A 21,133-nucleotide genomic window follows, 5' to 3' on the forward strand; every position below is an offset into this window, starting at 1 on the left:
CATCTATAACAGTTGGTGCTTTGCCCTTTTCGTCAACTAAGGAATAGGCCCGCTTGAGGACTTCAATCGGGGGCAAGTAGCTGAGGTGATTCTGAAAATCAGCTTTGTAGTTGAGGGAAGTCCTTGTCCTGAGGAATCTCATGATCCAGGGTGCATAAGGCTTCAACTCAAATGGAGAAAGTGCAACATTTGCCAGAGTCCTCATGAAGAAGTCGTGATAATTGACAGGAATGCCATGAACGATATTGAATACCAGATTCTTCATGATGCCAACAATTTCCTCATCAGATGAGTCGTGGCCTTTGATGGGACTCATTGTCCTCGTCAGAATGCAATAGACAGTTCTGGGCACATATAGTAATTCCTTCACGAGGATTTTTGTTCGTGGGGCCTGACCTGCCTTCAAAGGCTTCATCAGAACTTGCATGTAGTGGTTTGTAAGCTTAGGTTTACTGTAGGCGCAACGAGCAGCTTCAAGGGGAGGACTGAGTGGTAAGGCACGAAGCAATTCGGTAGCTGGTGCCGTGTAGTGAGTGTTTTCAGACATCCAGTCCAGTACCCATGAATTCACATCTTCATAATCTCCTGTGATGTGCAGCGTCGCATAAAATTAAAGAATGAGTCCTTCATTCCAATCACAGATGTCAGTGCAGAAATTTAACAGTCCAGCATCGTGAAGAACACTGAGGACTGGCATGAAGCACGTCAGAGACTCCATATCCACGCGAGGAATATGCTCATGGTAGAAGATTTTGTTTTTGTTGAACAACACTGAGGAATAAAAATTAGCCTGGCTGGTAGTCCACAAACGCCTCTTCAGTGGCAGTGTGCGTCTTCAGATGATAGAGAGGAGATGGGCTAGAGAGTGGAGGGAGTACAGACATGTCACTCCCAAATACATGAAGAAATTCGCACTCAATCCTCCATGCCCAAGACCTCCATTGGCACCTGGCCAAATAGCTGATCCCACCAGCCTCAAGCGTGGTGAGGATTATCCTGATGAATGGGCCAAGCGCCAGGCCAAGTTGGCTGGACAAGCCAAAGAAGCTGTGAGGAAATTCAACGAAGATGTTCAGCAGCAGCAATTTCTTCAGCACTAGTGGCTGGAATTTCTTCACGTACAGATGAAGTGGGGTGAGTTTCTTCAGAGCCCATTTGAACAGTTTGGACAGGGGACTGAGGTATTTTCTATAAAGGTGTGAACATTGGAGAGTTGGGATGCTGACTTTCCCAGAATTCATCATTCATCACCGATGTGGAGGAGCCAACATCCACATCTTCATCTTCCATTTCTTCAATGCCAGCCTCTTCAGCAGTGAACTGAGGCATAGGCGAGGAAATACCTGGTGTTGAAGGGATCTGATCCGCTTCAATTTCTTCATCCATCTGCTCTGACGAAGCAGCAGAAGGATTTTCTTCATCAGATCTGCTAGGGATCACATATTCTTCATCAAAAGGAACAAGGTCCTTTGATGGCATGGTAGAGATCGGAACATCATCAATGGGATTTTCGAACGAACTTGTAATAGACTTCATTTTCTTCGAAGCTGAAGAATCTGAAGTAGATGATGCTTTCCTTTTCTTCACAGCTGCACGCTCTGTAGCCTTGGTCTTCTTCACATCTGATGCAGATGGAAGGATCAGAGTTGGTGTAGGCGCAGGAGGAGCAGAGGAATCTGGTTGATTTTCTTCAGGCACAACTGATGCAGTTGCCCTGACTTCTTCATTTTCTTCACGCACCACTAGTGGATGCCCTGACAATTTCTTCAGCAGCTGGAATGCAGTCATGAGCCCTGGAACTCACATTTTCTTCAGCAGCCTGAAAGTCATCAGCGGTGCTGGCATGTTCTTCAGTTGGCTGGGCAGATGCTTCAGCCCAAGGAATTTCCTATTGCGTTGGGGCTGCAACATTTGAGGAAGTTATCAGCAAGTCTCACAAAGCGAACCTTGGCTCCAAGCCAATCAGCGCGGTATGCGTCAAATTCATCACTGAGTTTCTTGATCTCAGTTTGAACAATGACAAGTTCTTCAGTTGTCATAGAGACATCATTTTTCTTCATATAGCGCTCCTTCTTGTACTGCGCTTTCTTGATCTGCCTGGCCTTCTCATATTTCCATTTTTCTTCTTGTATGAAGTGGGTCAGCATGTGACTTTGGCCAGGAGTCAGCTTGAAGTCAGGCATGGGAGTGTTGGGGTCCTTGTGCCAAACATCAATGTATTCGAGGATCAACTTTGGATCCAAAAGCAGTGGCACATTTGTGCCTTTGGCTCTAGCAGCCCTGACTTGCCTATCTCTGATGATCTCAACAAGTTCTTCATCATCAGCCTCGTCTTCTTCAGACGGCACTTGGAAGGCGACCTGCTTCTTCTAAGGATTGGGGCGAGGACCTCGTCCAGCAGTGGCATTTGTCTTCAACAGAGAGGGTCCCGTTGAAGAATTGGGTGCAGCTGAGGAACTACCTGAAGCTCCTGAGGCAATTGAGACGCCTGTGGTCCTTTGGCACGTGGCAAGATGCACAGGTGTAGAGGACTTTGTCGGAGCAGCTGAGGACTTTGGAGGAGCTGCTGAGGACTTTTGAGGAGCTGAGGATTTGGGAGGAGCAGGAGCAGCATGAGGAATTGGCCTTGAGGGCTTTGAAGATTGTGGCCGTGAGGGCATTGCTGAGGAACTTGGCCTTGAGGGCACTGAAGGCAAATCACTTGGCTTGTGCGCAGGCTTCTTTGACATGGCCTTCTTAGGCTTGACAGAGGCCTCAGCGGCAGCAGTAGAGTCTTCGTTGAATTTCCTCATAGCTTCTTTGGCTTGTCTAGCCAACTTGGCCTAGCGCTTGGACCATTCATCAGGATAATCCTCACCATGCTTGAGGCTGGTGGGATCAGCTATTTGGCCAGATGCCAATGGAGGTCTTGGGCATGGAGGATTGAGTGCGAATTTCTTCATGTATTTGGGAGTGACATATCTGTACTCCCTCCACTCTCTAGCCCATCTCCTCTCTATCCTCTGTATGCGCACCTTGCGCTGATTTTTGTCCTCTTTTCCCAACTTTGCCTCATCAGGAGCGCAGTAATCTTTGTATATGTCATCAGGGATTTCAAACACTGTGTTGACCTCACGCCTCTTTCCTCCTTTCTGTGGCTTCTTACCATCAGCCATTTTCTTCAGTTGAGGAATTTGAACAATTGAATTCTCTGAGGAAGTATGCAACTTTTCTTCGAGGAACGCTGCAAATGAGTTAAGTTGATGAGAACCTAGTGATTCAGCAGCAGACATGAGTACCTGTGAATAGAGTATAGTTGCGAGGAATTTGGAGAGGTCATATGCGTTCTCAGAAGGTTTTGTAAAAAGAACAAGTTTGAGGAAATTGACCAGACGAGTCTTGAAGAATTTCACTAAGCGTTCTTTGTCTTAGGTTCCAGAGATGTGTAGATCAAAAGTCCACACATTTGAGGAATCTTGAAGAAAAACATAGCTTAGAGAAACGAATCAAGAACAGATGATATGTGAGGTGTTTTAGTGTGAGAAGATATGAAGAAAAACACCTTTGAGGATTTTATAGAAATCATTTGAATCAACGAGGACAGTAAAAGTAACTTTTAATTACACTGGACGAAGAACACGACGAACTGGAGTGTGGAGATGTGAAGTTCGTCAGTGCGGATCTTCAACGCCCTAACTTGGCGGAGGAAGACAGCTACGGCGGCAGTAGAGTGATGATTTCCGCGGCCGGCGCGAGTGCAGCGGTGGTGAGGTCGAGGCAGTGAAGCTCTTCCTCACCAGCGACGATGAAGTAGCGTCGGCGCTAGGGTTTGAGAAGCTTGAGCTGGAGAGAGGTTGAGCGGAGTAAAGGAAGTGAGGAAGGGAAGGGGAGTATTTATAGCCACGGTGAAAAACCGTCCGCCTGAAGAATTTGGACGAACGTGCCCGTGACCCTTCTCATTCGCATGACATGTGTCACCCACGTACTCAGAAGTGGAGATCGTGTTAGATCATGGGTGAGAAGATAAGTATATCGTGGGATGCGGAACGGTTTGAGCGGCAAAGCCGAAAATTTGGATAAGATAAGTTTTAACTTTCCGTTCGCAAATTCTTCAGCTGACAAGGACACAGTGAAGATTTTGAACGAGTTTCAAATAAAACGCACATGAAGAATTTATGAACAGATTGGGTTGAGTATAGCATAGATGGGGAAGGGTCCGATCACATTCACTTAGCAGAAAAACCAACTTGAAGAAGTAGCCATAAGTGAATGCTGTAGAGGACATAAACTCATATATATATAGGGTCGCGCTATTCGTCACCCTGGTTGAGTAATAGTTATTCTTCACCCCCCATCTATTTTACCATCAATGCACCGTAATTTTACGTTTCGTAAGTTTTTTCTTATTTCCGACGTAAAAAGAGACCGTAAGAAAATATATAATCGCCGTAAAAAATATTTTATGTTATGTAAAATTACAAACGTAAAAATATAGTCTAAAATACACATAAACTATAAATTTTCTTGTCTTATGACCTATATTTTTATTTTCTTATGTCAAATTTTACGTAGTGAATCAATATGAATGTAACTATTTGAATTCTAGACGTAATTTAATTATGAAATGATCGTAAGATTACCTCGGGTAAAGAAATACTTATTCTGCACCCTGGATGACGAATAGTAACAATATATATATATATACATCTGGGCTATTCTGTTACGCGTAACAGAATATTATTCTATTACCCTACTTGAACTGATGAATTCAAGCGGTTGAACTGATGAAATTCGAGCGGTTGAACTGATGCTTTCTGTTGCCGTTAAAAATCGTCTTCTTTAGTTCAATTTTTTTTACAATTTTTTTTATCGAAACGGGGCGTATAATATATCGTTGGAAAGCTCTTGACATCCACATTACAATCTTATAATTTTTTTTTGCAAAAAATTATGATTTAAGAGCAGTTTTGAAAAAACCGTTTTTTTCAAAACCGAAAACGCGAATCGTATTTTCGACTTAATTTTTAAACGGTCTGTCGGAATTGAGCAAATGAGATGGCGTTGGAAAGCTTATGAAAATCCGCATCTTCCATATATCTACTATTTTTTCAAATTTTATATGATTTAAAAGTAATTTGAAAAACGGTGAAATTCTGGGCGAAATGTTTTTTCACTGTTTTTTTGCAAAAGGTTTGTCGGATTGACGCAAATGATACGGCATTGGAAAGCTATGGAAAATGCGCAACTTTTGCGTATAGAAAGTTTTTTCTAATTCTTTACAGTTTAAATACGAATTCAAATACGGTTAAAATTGGTTTTGAACGCGGTTTTTTTAAAAAGTTTGTCGAAATAGGGCAAATAATATACCGTTGGATAGCTATCGAAAATGCAAAGCTTAGTCATGTTGAACGTTTTCTCTACTTCAAAACCGTTTTAAAGTAATTTTGAATAAGGTGAAATCCATTGTGTCTAAAAAATAGAGTACTCGTACTGATCTATGTCTATGTTTGTACTGAGGTATTTTTCACAGAGTAGTTTTGAATGGTTCCGAAAAAAGAATACTTTGGACGGATGTCTTTATGATTTTGTACTTGCTCCCATCTTTTAAGAGTAATTTTGAAATACGGTGAGACTCATCGTGCTGTTTTTAAGAGTAATTGTGAACTTGCGGTGTTTTTGTAATGCCAATATTGAGGAGAGCAAGGCGAGGACAACGATAGAACAAAGCTGAGTGTGGTGATCGTGGAAGCACTACAGGGCTGAGCCACAACGGTGGTTGATGGCAAGGCGACACGACACGACATGCGGTGGAGAGGCATGGTGACTGGTGGGCGGCGCACTGACATGACACTTGAGATGCACCTGCTGGACTGACCTCCTTGTCCTATCTGGACGGATCAGTTGCAGAACTTGGATGTTTTCTTGGATGTCAATGTCACAGAATACCAAAACCTAACCATCTTTTATTTTCCAAACTGATCGTTGTTTTTAATTCGTACTGATCAATATTTTTGATTCAAACCATTTTCTTATTCTTGCATGCACATCAAGCTGTCATGTACTATACCTTCTTTGAAGTAGCAATCGTCTCATCATATATAGAATTTTTTTCACATGAATAATACATGTACATGAATAACATATACACAACACCGACCGCAAATTTTCATATATGAATGACATATACACCACACCGACTGCACATTTTCTTGCTATTAGAAGCCTCTTCAGATTTAACGGTTTGTACTGGGCATAACAAATTAACCAAAAACCGAATTACGAAGGTCAAAGTTCTTGAATTACAGACCAAAAAACAAGCAAAGAAAGGATAGATAGAGGATTGACAGGGTCTAAGAGAGATCAATTGCAATACTCTTTCACTCCATTTTTCACTCGGTAATAGCATGACTGAATAAGTAGTTCAAAACTGGAGCAGTTTTTTCTTGTAGTATCGTTGGGCATGAGCTCCTTGAGGAAGCTTGCGTGGTGGTCCTGCAATTGTGTCGAAGCCGCCTCCAGGTCAGCCCGCAACAGGGTAACTTCTCTGCACTACAACAAATCAAAAGTAGTAAATGCACATATTTTGGACATACAAGCATAATGGAAATTTGCAGAAATAACATGGTGTATCCAGATACAAAGTACTGATGCTTTGGGAATTTTTGAACAGAGAAAAGAATTGCAGGCGGCTCAAGCGTCAAGAGCAGAAGAGCATGGGCTCACCGGGGAAGGAGGTAGATAAACGACAGTGGTTGGCCCAGCCCCCGGCTCACCGACATGCTTCAGTTTGGGCTGGATTCATCAAAGATGTCAAGCTTATAAGCACTGCAAGAACAACCAAGATTGAGAGAATACACTGAGCACCATGTCCAATTCTTAAGTTAGTGGTTGGTCCAATAATATTACGAGGTCAGTGCTTCCATAGAAGTAACGAGATGCAAGCTTAGTTCTTAGGTTACAAATTTGTAAATACTAGTACTGCTACCAGCATTTACAAATACTGGTGAACTTGAACTACGCACACCTACTCAACTGCTCCATGCCACCGTCCCGCTGCTCATCAATACACTTGCCGCCTGCTCGTTGTCGTTGGACGTACCCTGCACACACGATAGCCACCAATTAGCATGCACAAGTTCATGTACAGTAACATTACAAATTCGCAACGAAACATAAAAGGTTATGTACTTTGAAATAATTCATTTTACTTTCCAAATACTTCATTTGTTTCGAAATATGAACTTCTATATTTATTTCCTTAGAACTTATTATGATTTCCCTCCGAACTACAAAAACATGATTGGTTTACTTACCCACAAAATACTTGAAGTATGTCAAATGAAAAAACATCCCTAGGCCTGGAAGTGAGAAAACACATTACACTCATCGAGGTAGATATCATTCTGTGCATACCTTGCCAGAGACCACATAGGATTCCAAGATTCTGGATGGACTTTAGCAAAGTGAAATGAGACCTTTTTCTAACCTGAGAACTACAGAAAATTAGCTTGTTTTTTTAACCACAGCAAATAAACTCTTAACTACTTCTGGCAAGTATAATTGAACTGATGTGTCCTTTTTCTAGTTACTGAATTGCTAACCACTCCAAATAAACTCTTAACTAAGGCAAGTTTTTTTGAACTGACCTTTTCCCATGTTTTTTTGGTGTGTGTCTTTTCCCAAATCTTTTCCGACCCTCTTCTCTGAACTTCTATATTTATTTTTCATGAACTTTTTAAGTTACCCTAGTTGAACTTCTAGCGTTTTCTTTCTTTTACTAATTTTGATTTGTCCAATATCATCTCCGTCTGGTAGTTTCCCATCCATCTCACTATCTTCGAACTTTTGGCAATCTGGAACCTAGACTCTCTGTGAAAACACATGCTCCAGTGTAATCTGAGACGCCAACTCAATCAAAACAATCAGTACTACTCACATCTGTTAACAACGGCTTGAGATGCTCATGCATAGGCTAGTGCAAGCTACTAGTACTAGGCATCCAGCGTGGTTGGAACAAACAAGATGAAACAAGTGATTTAACGGAGCAGCACTACATGCATGAATAGGAACATCACTATGTACCTGGATACCGGCCACAACAGCAAGCGACACATGGACTGAAAGCTCAAGTTGGACTGAAACTTACTCGATAACTGAAACTCCCAGGGTGGGGGTGGGATCCAGGGTGCTGCTGGCAATGAACGGCCTGGGGTGGTGGCGTTGAACGGCCTAGAGTGGTGGCTGTGAACGGCCAGAGTGCTCCAGCGGCAGAGCCCCACCAGGAGATGGCGATGCAAGAAGGAGGTCGAGAAGCAGTGGTGCCAGTGGTTGGGGTCGTCCAATGCTCATGGCACAACAGTACAGGAAGTTGATTCATCACCCATCCACAGTTTTTTCCTTTTTGGAATCCATTGAACTGGAAAAAGCTACAATGTGAGCTGAAAGTATGAAAACAACATAACGTTGACGTCCAGTGCAGGGAGGCTACTTGCTCATGTAGTATTTTTTTGTTTTTGTTTTTTAGTGAACTTATAGGGTTATACATTTTGAACTTATAGATATTTTTTGTTGAAAGTATGAAAACAACATAACGTTGACGTCCTCAGCCAAAGAACACATCCATTAAAGAAACGCTCCAGTCACCGAACATAGAATAGCACATCCAGTTCAAGATTGACTATTGATGCATGCCTTAATAAGCAAGAGCACCAGTACAACATTAGCATAATAGTAGGTAAAATAATAGTACGGAGTTAGCCATCGATGCAAGCTTTTGACAAAGAAACTCGATAGGCACTGTGATTTTGGATGGGCAATGGCGGCGGCACATCTCTAGCGGCCAGCGGCATGCGTTTGTGAACAGGAGAGGCCTATGAACTTTTCCGCTTTCTCAACTCTGAACTTTTTGTATTCTTGCACTTGATCCTCCCCAATATTATTCTTAACTTTTTTAGTGGCTTTTGTTGGTGAGCCCTTCTGTTTCCCTAAACCTTCACAAGGTTTCTTCTCAGTATAAAGAAAACAAGAAATAAAAGTGTTATGTTCACATATGCATTAGAACAAACACCTAGCAAGCATCATTTTTGCAGACCAGGTAAACATGACTTTTGCTTCTTTTTGCAAAAACTACTTTTTGCAAAAGGAGAAATTTTATGCAAGAGTAGTGTCACTAGTACATATATGTAGGAATAAACTCACTTTTTAAGAGCGCTACCTACTAGCATATGTGTGTGTGTGATTTAATCATTCAATGACGATGGACAACATCCTGAATGCCTGATATTGTTGTTTATGCGACAGAAGTCCATCTTTAACAAATGTGAGTTGCTTGGGGGTTGATACACGGTGCATAATTCTTTTTTCTTATGTAGTGTGATTTCCATTTTGTCGCTCACACTAGCCGGGTTTGTAGAAGTAATTCCATGTGTTGTTATGCAAGGGGAAAGACATAATCTTCCGAGATCATTTTTTGTTTGGAGGAAATGGAAGCATGATTAACTAATATTTTGACTTTTCTTAGCACAGTAAATATATTGGAACTAAGACAATTTAACTAGATGAACTGAGACAATTTTAACTAGTTGAAATGATACAGTCAAACTGATAATTAGCACATCTAGGTATATATACAGGCAAACGGAGATGGTGCAAAAATAAAATGCAAAAATGGAGAAATGTCTAGATGTAAACTGTTGCAGGCCCCAAAATCCGACCAGGGGCAGCAAAATTAACCTTTCATGATACAGACTAGATTATGCTTCACCCACGTGAATGGTGATATAAGACAAAGAACTAAAGACCTCCTACATATGCTCTCCTCCTTAAAATGCACTGGGCTAAATAAAACACCAATTCTCCCCCTGCAGAGATCACTAATCGCCCTCGAAATTCAGCAAGCAGCAGCATCGAGACAAGCCTTGAAAGCAAGCAGCCTCTCGCCAGCCAGACCGCTAGCGGAATTTCGACAACACACAAGAAAGAAATCCTAAGCGGCATAGCAGACGACCGAATTGGGCGGACTGGGTGCGGTGCACGTACCTGAGGAATGGAAGGGAAGTCGGGATCAGGGGTGAATGGCCGAGGGTGATAGTGGTGAACTGCCCGGGGTAGTGGCGGTGAACGGTCTGTGCTGGATGTTGTCCTCCTCGAGGCAGAAGGGGCTAAGGAGGAGGCCAACCTGTAAGCACGGGAAGGAGGCGATGCAGTAGCGCCACTGCGTCCGCGGCGCCGTCGAGGTGAGCACCGAGCCATAGAGCGATGAAATGAGGCGCACCGCCGTCGACAGTGCGCGGCGGCAGGGGAAGGGAGGCGCGCGGTGGCCGGGGAAGGAAGGCGCGCGGCGGCCGGGAGGTGGGAGGCAGGGTGGAAGATGGGGTCCTGACTTGCGGTGCCCACCGGCGAACTGACGGACTGACGAACTCGGCATAGTCAGAGGGGCGGCCGCGCTCGGGGTCCAGCAGAGGCGGATCGTCGCCGGAGATGGGACGTGAAGGGCCCCCGGCGCACTGGGCAGGGGGCTAGCGACGGCGGCGCGTGGAAGATGGCGGTGGGGGAGGGCCTGGTGGCACGTTGGGGAAGAGGGCCAGCGAGGGTGGAGGGGCCAGCGCTGGACGCATGGGGCGGCGGCGGATGGAAGCAGGGGGGCGGCGGTGGATCGGGGCTCGGGATGTGGTGCATGGTGTGTGGGCTGAATTCTTCGCGCATGCGTATATAGGGACCGATGGTAACAGAATAATATTCTGTTACTAGTAACAGAATAGCCCAGCCCTATATATATATATAGCCAATGAAGAAAAACAACAAAAACAGTGAAGACAATGCAAAGTTGAAGAATTTGAACAACTGAGGAATTTCAACTTTTGGTGGTGGCATAACCCACCGTATAAGAATGATGATTTCAGACACCGCGTACAATTGTCGTAGGGTTCTGAGAATCAAATTCTTCATTAATTTCTTCACACTTAGAGTGTTATTCTTCATTGATTGAAGAAAAACGTTTCTTCATGTGTTGCACATATAAGTCATCAATTTTGCATAAGTGTTAGGATGAGTGTCCTTTTCAAAGAACATTCAAAGATTTTAGGATATTTAGCTCACACCACAACTTGCTAAATCTCTTCTCATCCAAGGGCTTTGTGAAGATATCGGCTAGCTGTTCTTCAGTCTTCACATGCTCAATAGAAATGTCGCCCTTCAACACTTGATCACGAAGAAAATGATGAAGAATCTGAATGTGCTTTGTCTTCGAGTGCTGAACTGGGTTGTGAGCAATCTTGATGGCACTCTCATTGTCACAGAAGAGAGGTACATTCTTCATGTTGACGCCGTAGTCCTTGAGAGTTTGCTTCATCCATAGAAATTGAGCACAACAAGAGCCAGCTGCAATGTACTCAGCTTCAGCAGTAGATAGTGATACGCAGTTCTGCTTCTTTGAGGACCAACAGACCAAAGATCGTCCGAGGAAATGACATGTACCAGATGTTGACTTGTGGTCCACACGATCACCAGCATAGTCAGAGTCAGAATATCCAATGAGATCAAAAGCCGAGCCCTTGGGATACCATAATCCAAGTGTTGGTGTGTGAGTTAGATATCGAAGAATATGCTTCACAGCCTTATGGTGTGATTCCTTCGGTGTAGCTTGAAATTGGGCACACATGCAAACACTAAGCATTATATCTGGCCTAGATGCACATAAGTACAATAAAGAACCAATCATGGAGCGGTATACCTTATGATCGAAGTCAATACCATTTTCATCAGTGCACAGTTGGCCATTTATGGGCATAGGAATTTTGACGCCTTTGCAATCTTGCATGCCAAATTTCCTCAGTACATCCTTGAGGTATTTCTCCTGAGATATGAATATGCCATTGTGTTGTTGACGAATTTGAAGACCTAAGAAGAATTTCAACTCTCCCATCATAGACATTTGATATTCTTCACTCATCATATAGGCAAATTCATCACTATAACGTTGGTCAGTACAGCCAAAGATAATATCATCAACATATATTTGGCACACAAACAATTCACCATCATAAGATTTAGTGAAAAGAGTAGGGTCGAGTGAACCGGGTTTGAAGCCTTTCTTCATGAGGAATTCCTTCAAAGTATCATACCACGCCCGAGGGGCCTGCTTGAGGCCACAGAGAGCCTTGTTGAGTCTGAAGACTTTGTCAGGATTCTTTGAATCTTCAAAACCTAGGGGTTGAGCAACATATACTTCTTTCTCAAGCTTACCATTGAGGAATGCACTTTTCAGTAATATGCGAATAGCCTCAAGTCTAGCAACAGGTGCAAAAGTTTCATCGAAATCAATTCCTTCAACCTGTGTGTAGCCTTGAGCTACAAGCCGTGCCTTATTCCTTACCACAAGGCCATTTTCATCTTGCTTGTTGCAGTAGATCCATTTTGTGCCAATGATATTGTGCTTGCGAGGATCTGGACGTTTGACCAGTTCCCAGACATTGTTGAGCTCGAACTAATGTAATTCTTCTTGCATGGCCTGAATCCATTTAGGCTCCAGAAATGCTTCATCTACCTTAGTGGGCTCTGTGATAGAGACAAAAGCATAGTGCCCACAAAAGTTAGATAAATGTGAAGCTTTTGAGCGTGTGAGAGGACCTGGCGCTTTAATGTCATTGATGATCTTTTCAACTTTCACTTCTTTTACAACGCGAGGATGAGATGGTTGTCGTCGAGGAATTTGATCAACATTTTCTTCACCACCATTTTCTTCAGTATTTTCTTCAGGTGCATTAGCTCGACGTTCTTCATGTTTTGGAATGAATTCTTCAGCAGATTCTTCAGTAGGAATGACATCCTCAATAGCCTTAAACTTGATAGTTTCCTCAGGTGCTGGTTCATCTATCACAGTAGGTAGGTGCTCTCTTTGCGAGCCATTAGTTTCATCGAACCTCACATCTACAGTTTCAACAACCTTGTGAAGAACGTTGTTGAAGACTCTGTAGGTGTGCGAGTCCTTTCCGTAACCAAGCATAAAACCTTCATGTGCTTTTGGTGCAAATTTTGAGTTGTGATGAGGATCTCTAATCCAACATTTAGCACCAAAGACTTTGAAATAACTTACATTGGGTTTCTTATCAGTGAGGAGTTCATAGGCAGTCTTCTTGAAGAATTTGTGAAGATATACTCTGTTGATGATGCGGCACGCAGTACCAATTGCCTCAATCCAGAAACGACGAGGCATTTTGTATTCATCAAGCATAGTGCGAGCCATCTCAGTAAGAGTGTTGTTCTTGTGCTCCACGACGCTGTTCTGCTGAGGAGTATAAGGAGCAGATAACTAATGAGTAATACCAAGTTCATCAAGATAGTCACCAAGACCAGAATTCTTGAACTCAGTTCCATTGTCACTTCTGATGTGCTTGATCTTCACACCAAAGTTGGTTCAAGCCCTCGAGGAAAATCGTTTGAAGACTTCCTGCACTTCATGTTTGTAAGTAACAATGTGTACCCATGTATATCGAGAGTAATCATCAACAATAACAAAGCCATATTGAGATGCCTCATTTGAGACTGCAGAATAATGGTTAGGATCGAAGAGATCCATGTGAAACAATTCAAATGGACGAGTAGTGGTCATGATAGTCTTCGCTGAATGCTTAGCCTTTGTCATCTTCCCAGCTTCACAGGCTCTGCATAAGTGATCTTTGAGGAATTTTCCATTCTCGATGCCAATGACATGCTTCTTCTTTGCAAGTGTGTGCAAATTCCTCATGCCTGCATGACCAAGTCATCGATGCCAGAGCCAGCCTTCTGAAGCTTTTGCAAGTAGGCACACGGCTGGTTGTGGTCCTGTGGAGAAATCAACAATATACAGGTCTCCTCTCCTAAAGCCTTCGAAGACTTTGGAATTGTTAGCTTCCAAAACCACAACACAACGGTACTTGCCAAAGACAACAACCATATCAAGATCGCAAAGCATTGAGACAGACATGAGGTTGTATCCTAAGGACTCGACAAGCATGACTTTGTCCATGTGTCGATCCTTTGTGATCGCAACCTTAACTAGACCCAATACCTGACTTTTTCCTTTGTCAGCAAAGATGATATGCTTCAGATACGACGGAGATAATGGAGCATCCATCAATAGATTCTTGTCACCAGTCATGTGATTTGTACATCCACTATCGAGAATCCACTCAGTGGCTTTGGGTTGATCATCCTGTAGATGAATTAGTGCAACTTATGAACTCATATACTTCATCAGTGAAGAATATGATATCAATTCATCAGATCAGTTTCATCAAGCAATAGAACAAATAAAGCAGTATGAGGACGTGTGAAATGAAAGTTCATTTCTTCATGGTTAGCCTACGTCCTATCAGGCATACTCAGGTCTCCAGCAAATTCTTCAGATGATTACGTACGTCTGGAGACCTGACCCTGCAGAAGAGATTAGTTCTTTTTCTTCACCACCCACATCTGAAGGGGTGGCAAAGAGTTCATCACTCTGCGAGCTCCATACGAGAAAGGTGGCATAGAAGCCAGTCCATTTCGTTTCACATAAGAGGAGTTAGGATAAGCATATGAATAAGCAGAGAAATTCTTCGAGGACTTATGAACATGATGATTAGAAGAATAATGCTCATATTCATAGCCCTTAGCTCTTCCCTGCGAAACAGAGTTGTTAGCATGATGATATTCATGTGAGGACTTTAATCCTTTTGAGGAATTTGGTCCATATGAAGAATTTGATCTGGGGTTCCTATTCTTCACAGGTGGTGTCCTGAGGACATTCACCTGAAGACTTTCAAGGCACCTTTTGGGAACCCAGATTTTCTTCATAGGGGGACCGTTCCTGCAGTTAGTGCCAACATATCTAGCAAATATTTCACCATTCTGATTTTTGAATAGTTTATAGTTGGAGTCAAATGACTGATCATCAGATCGAGGAGATTCACATGCAAATCCAGATAAGATAGATGGATCAACTGGAGGTCCCTTTGCAGCAACCCATGAGGTTTTGGGGTACTGCTCAGGCTTCCAATATGTACCATCGGCATTGAGTTTCCTCTCAAAGGTAATACCCTCTTTCCTAGGGTTCCTGTTGAGGATATGCTTTTTAAGCACATCACAAAGAGTCTGATGCCCTTTGAGGCTTTTGTACATGCCTGTCATGTACAATTCTTTCAGCCCTGCATCATCAGTGATACTTCATTAGTGATACTAGCAATGTCCTCAGATGAGGAATTAGTGATAGCAGAGGCATGTGAAGAATTTGAAACATTAGAAGCATTTGAACATTCAGGTGAAGAATTAGCAGTTTCACGTTCAATGCACTTCAAGCATGGAGGAACAAATTCTTCCTGAGAAGCGCTGATTTGTTGAGCCAGTAATGAATCACGCTCCTTCTGAAGATCTTCATAACTCACTCTTAGCTTTTCAAGATCTTGCTTTCTTTGAAGAAATTCATAAGAAAGCTTCTCATGATCAGATAAGAGAGTGTTATGTTGATCTTAAAGGGTGTCATACTTAGTATGAAGTCTCTGAAGACTTTCAGCCAAAGCTTTTGACTGATCCATTTCTTCACCCAACATATCATCGCTCTTATTTAGCATGTATTGAACTTTTTCCAAAGCTCTTTGTTGTTTAGTGGCAAGGGAAGCAAGTTTGACATAGGTGGGTCCAAATTCATCACCAGATTCATCATCACTAGACTCAGATAGGTAGCATTCAGTTACCTTAGCATCTTTTGCCATAAGGCATGATGTAGAAGATGATAATTCTGGTTCGAATGTCATCGCTTTGAGAGATTCCTTGAAGTCCTCAAACCAAGGATTATGACAGGTTCGATGACCTTCATAGACCTCAGAGAGACGGTCCCAGATAAGCTTCGCATGATCGAGATGCATGATATTCCTCAATTGATTTTGAGATAGACAGGAGCAGATGACATCCTTCGCCGTGAGGTTGAGAAGAGTGTACTTGCGAATGTCATCAGCTTCCGCCATCTTGCACAGATCGGTCAGACCAATCTCAGTGACGGTCCACACCTCGCTGTTCATCGCCATGAGGCGATTCTTCATCATGGCCTTCCACTTGGGATACTCGTGACCGTCAAAGATGGGGCATGTCACTTTCTTCATACCTGCGGTCGACATAACTGAAACTCCAGGCGGTTAAACCAAAATCACAGAGAACAAGGGAGTACCTTGCTCTGATACCAATTGAAAGTGCGTTATATCGACTAGAGGGGGGTGAATAGGCGATTTTTATGAATTCTTCACAGAGGAATTTGCAGGTGAGGAAATTCCTTAGCGAAGAACTACTAGCAGCGGAATACGTACTCAAAAGTAAACATAACAGAGCACAAGCATAGTCATCATGATGAAATGAAGACAAGCACAGAGTACATGAAACGTAAGCACAGGATGAAGACAAACAGACTGAAGAAATTGAACTAAGGAATTTGAGAAAGTCTTCAGTCAAAGTCTTCAAGCACAGATATGAACAAGCACTCAACACAGTTATGAGGAAATGAAAGAGTTGTGGAAATAGAACCAGTGAGCTTGGTGAAGACAATGATTTGGTAGACCAGTTCCAACTGCTGTCTCAGTTGTATGTCTGGTTGGAGCGGCTAGATATTTAAACTTGAGGACACCCAGTCCTGGACACACAGTCCTCACCGTATTCTCCTTGAGCTAAGGTCACACAGACCTCGCCCAATCACTCGTGGTAAGTCTTCAGGTGACTTCCGAACCTTCACAAACTTGGTCACTCGGCAATCCACAATTCCTCTTGGATGCTCTAGACCTTGACGCCTAACCGTCTGGAAGAAGCACAATCTTCAAATGTAACAAGCGTCGGATCCACGCAGGATCAATCTCTTCAGTGATGCTCAATCACTTGGGGTTGGTAGGTGTTTGGGTTTGGGTTTTCCTCACTTGATGATTTTCGCTCAAAGTCCTCGGAGGATGGGATGCTCTCAAATGACAAGTGTTAATTGCTCTCGGAGCAGCCAACCAGCTAGTGGTTGTAGGGGGCGGCTATTTCTAGCCTAGGGAGCAGCCCGATATGATAAGACATAAATGCCCTTCAATGATATGACCGTTAGGTGGGTAGATATTTTGGGACAGCTGGCACATAGCACAACAATGGTCGGAATTTTGAGTAGCAAAATCCTCAGGGCTATCATGTTCCTCACTGTGTAGGCAATCCACACTGGCGAATTCCTAACTCCTTAGTCAGAACAAATTCCTCAGAGAACAGAAGAACTCCGTCTCTGTCACTGAAGAATATGACTGAACTATATGAGATTTCCAATGGCTTCACTCGAAGGGATTGGTAGGTGTAGGATTTTGAGTTGAGCATCACATGGAAATTTTTCCTTAGTATTTCCTCGACCCCCTTTAACAATACGGTGTTTCCTATGACTCAAGAAAGAGAAAATGAAACTACGAAAACAAAAGTCTTCACGCTTCATATTCCTCAAATGAATACCAAGTCTTCAAGGTCACACCAATTTCTTCACTTTCAAAGTCTTCAGAAATCCAAAGTCTTCAGTCGAAGAACTTCATTTTTAGGGGCTGACTTTCTTTGTAAATATCAAACTCCTCATAGGCTTATAGACCCGTGTACACTCAAAAACGCATTAGTCCCTTAACCTATAAGTCTTCAATACACCAAAATCACTAAGGGGCACTAGATGCACCTACAAAATCTTCCTAGTCAACAAGAAGCAACTCATACTATATGTCGGAATCACTAGGATTACCGATTTGATTAGGGTTTCTCTCGCCGCGCATGACATCTTTGCTCGACATCTTTCATTAGTATGATCAAAAGTCCCGCTGGTGATCCTCCCTACAGCCGTTGGGAGTCCAAGATACCGCTTTGTGAAAGCCTCACTAGGAATGACCAACAACTGCTTGACATGAATTCTCCTATACTTCGGAGTGTTAGGGGTAAAACAAATATCACTTTTGTCGTTACTAACTCTACCAAAGCATTGAGAATATATCATGAGGATCTCATTAAAAGGTGTTTTCCTATCCCTCGCAACGGTGACTATCCATACAGATGATTCAACTTTCTTGCCTTCCATCAATGGTGCTTTGCTTCTAGGGGTTTCCACATTCTCAATCCCTTCATGAATAGAAAATCTTTTGATTTAGACCCAACACAGACCTCCGTTTCCATCTGATAATTATCTGATTTATTTCCCGGGAGTTCCACAATCTCCACGCTTCCATGAACAAATATAACTTCTAATTCAGGCAAGACACATACCTCGGTTCCCTTCTGAAAATTATCTGATAGGGGATAGTACAGAATCTGCCTGACCTGGTACATAAAATGAATGATAGATTCTTGCAAAGTTTTTTGGGGAAACAAAATCAAGCAACTCATAGGATACGTTGGTTGGGCTTGGATAATCGATTTAACCATGACTTCTCTGCCTGATTTTGACAATCCTTGCTCCTTTCATCCTGTCACTCTTGTGGTTGATCTTGACATTGTATTTTTTTAAAATAATTTGGATTGCTTTACCACATGTGTCATGTGTATAATGCTTAAACGTCCCTTCTTTCGAAGAAGACTGGGTTGTCGTCGAGCCAGCTGCCACATCATCCCGACATATAGATTCGTCCGTCTCCTCAGATAGGAAAAAATGATAATATTGCTAAAAGTGTCAAAGGGAAAATGATAAGCAATCATCCTAGGCGATGAGACAACTGAAAAAGCCTTTACGGCTGATGAATAAATAAAAACTAACTAAAAATGCATCAAGTAAGTTGTGAGAGGGCTTAATCCACCATTGGTTGGCACTTTAATATTCGTGCAAGTTATCTTTGCCCAATTTTCCACCAGGCCTCACCGCATCACCCCAAAATTCAGGTCAAACCCTACGATTCGCCGTCGCCGGCGAGCCGCCTGCGATGGCTGGCGGCGGTGTTGGATCCGTGGTGAACGAGCCACCGCGCAGGCACGACCATGCCGCCATCCCTGCCCCCTCCCTGAAGAGATCGTCCAGTGGGAAATCCTCGGCTGTGTGCCGGCGAAGGAGCTCCTACGCTGCCGTGCGGCCTGCCGCTCCTGGCGCCGCCTCGCCTCCGATGCTGCGTTCCTGATGGCCCACCACCGCCGCCAGCCATCGCTCCCGCTGGTCTTCTTCCGCACCAGGAGTAACGACTACGCCGCCCACACCGTGGTTGATGCCTTGGATATCCGGCGAACCCCCGCCGCTCGCTGGCCTGTCCTCGAGTTCGACGACTACAACAAATCTCGCCGTAGCTTCACCATCCACGCCTCCTGCGACGGGCTCCTCCTCCTTTCCCTCTTCAACCACCGCTTCTACATCTGCAACCCGGCAATGCGCCAGTGGCTCCAGCTCCCGGATCTGACCGGCGGCAGTGTCGCGGCCCTGTACCCCCACCGCCCATCGGGCGACTATCGTGTCCTCTTCTGGAAGTATCCAGACAACAAGAGTTGCAGGGTTGTCTTCTACGTCCTCACCGTCAGCTCGTTGCAGGGACAACATAGATGCATCGGGTTGCCAGTGGCCTTTCCATCCATGAAGAAGGACAAGTCCTGGTGGCACCTTCAAGCCTCCGAGCACCCGCCTCTCCTTCTACATGGCTGCCTACATTGGCATGCTTTCAACAGAAAGATTATAATTTTTGACACGGTGGCAGAATCATTCAGCTGGGTGCAATCTCCCACAGCCACCAGCTCGGCACATCTGCTTCAGATGGATGGTATGCTCGGCATCGGCTGTATAGATACCGCTAGCATGACCACGAAAGCATGGGTGTTGGAGGACTACGAGGCAGAAGTATCATCACCAAAGTACCGGACTGAATTGCCGGAGGAGGAGATGATGGAAGATGGTAAATGTGTTCAGTGTCTATACGGCAAGGTTGTGTCTGAGAACGCAGATATGCTGCTAATCGGTCGCATTTGTTTGTCCCTCTCCCTGTTTCACTGTGATGGCAAGGGCAAGTTGATCCAGAAATTCCTATGGGAGAACGTTGATCCAAAGTTCTCGGGATCTCTTTCAAAGAGAGCCTAGTCAGGCATCCGTTCTTCCAGAGGAAAGATGGCAGCCGTGTGAGGCTGCCACGTTTTCTCCCAGGGCTATAGGGGAGCTAGCACTGGCGCTTCTTCTTGATGGTCTCCTTGCTTACTATCGCTGTGAGTATCTAGCTAGAAAATACTCCCTTTGTGACCTAAAACATCTTATAAAAGTTTACAGAGGGAGTAATTCCGGACGAAGGGAGTATGATCCAAATGTTAGTGCATGCCTACACTCACCATGCTTGTCCAAAACTTTCCTTTATAGTTTTGCTACTCTATAACATATGCTGAGAATGTGTATAAAACCTTGTGGAAGATGCAAGGATGACACTGATCTATTTAAACCTCAGTAAGAATATGTTCTGTGAATTGCAAATTGTAGTGTTTTACAAAACTACAATCTGCAAGATGGGGAAAAATGTTTTACCGAGAATTGTGGTAGCTTACAGATAACAAAACTGATGGATATGCTTGCATGAATAGTAGCCATTGTCCTTGGTACTGAAATAGCAGAATACCGGGTGGTTACCGGTAGGTTCTTGTTAAGCATTAAAACTTCTGGAGTTTCACTTATTGATACTTAGGGGTGTGCATTGGACCACTGTTATCAAAATGTGAGTGTACCTATCTACTACTTCAGCCTATTTACCGCTAAAAGTGCTAAGATATTCAATGATTATCTATATGCGGAGTGCTATCGGCACGTGCTTGGTTAGTTGTCTGGCACCCAACATATTAGGTTTGCTTGTATTGGTAGAATCACAGTTACAGTTTGCAGTGACAGTTTGAGAATATGCATGCCAAAACCCTGCAAGTTCCTTCGCAGAGGTCTGATATTTTCTCAAATTGGAAGGAAGTTGTGATAGTTTCCTGTACTTGGCAGTAATGATCTAAATTGCACCGATACGGATATGTGTATCAGTATCAGGGCGATACGGATATGTAAATACGTCATTTCTGAGAAGCGCCAATACGGGGATAGGTTTGACTATTTTTGAAAATAATATAAAACATATGTTATCAATTAAGCACCAAGCCATTTAGCATATATTTAGTCAGTGCAGTCCATTATCTTCTATCTTCTTATATTCCGACAAAAGCAAGAACT

The 21,133-nt window shown here is 43.4% G+C and overlaps 1 protein-coding gene and 1 pseudogene across 15 annotated transcripts; one reads left to right on the forward strand and one right to left on the reverse strand.

Moving 5' to 3' along the window:
- Positions 1–6,206: 6,206 nt before the first annotated feature.
- LOC125529749 (uncharacterized) lies at positions 6,207–10,431 on the reverse strand. Of its 15 annotated transcripts, none has more exons than XR_015598868.1 (6): positions 10,018–10,430; positions 8,126–8,395; positions 7,393–7,465; positions 7,004–7,079; positions 6,703–6,771; positions 6,207–6,523 (listed from the first exon to the last, which is right to left on the reverse strand). XR_015598868.1 is itself a non-coding variant. In XM_087513844.1 (6 exons), the coding sequence occupies exons 1-5, from the start codon at positions 10,228–10,230 to the stop codon at positions 6,749–6,751; spliced, it is 684 nt and encodes a 227-aa protein (XP_087369970.1). In that variant the 5' UTR covers positions 10,231–10,431; the 3' UTR covers positions 6,207–6,523; positions 6,703–6,748. The 15 variants fall into 15 exon arrangements, 5 of the variants coding, with proteins under 5 accessions (XP_087369970.1, XP_087369969.1, XP_087369968.1 ...); XR_015598867.1 differs by having other exon boundaries at positions 6,207–6,528; XR_015598864.1 differs by having other exon boundaries at positions 6,703–6,804; positions 10,018–10,428.
- Positions 10,432–18,887: 8,456 nt separating this feature from the next.
- On the forward strand, positions 18,888–20,250 carry LOC147981150 (F-box protein At5g49610-like; annotated as a pseudogene).
- The last annotated feature ends 883 nt before the right edge of the window (positions 20,251–21,133 follow it).

The sequence above is a fragment of the Triticum urartu genome, chromosome 3A (assembly GCF_056163025.1).
Source record: "Triticum urartu cultivar PI428250 chromosome 3A, HENAU_Tu73, whole genome shotgun sequence".
Taxonomy (NCBI): domain Eukaryota; kingdom Viridiplantae; phylum Streptophyta; class Magnoliopsida; order Poales; family Poaceae; genus Triticum; species Triticum urartu.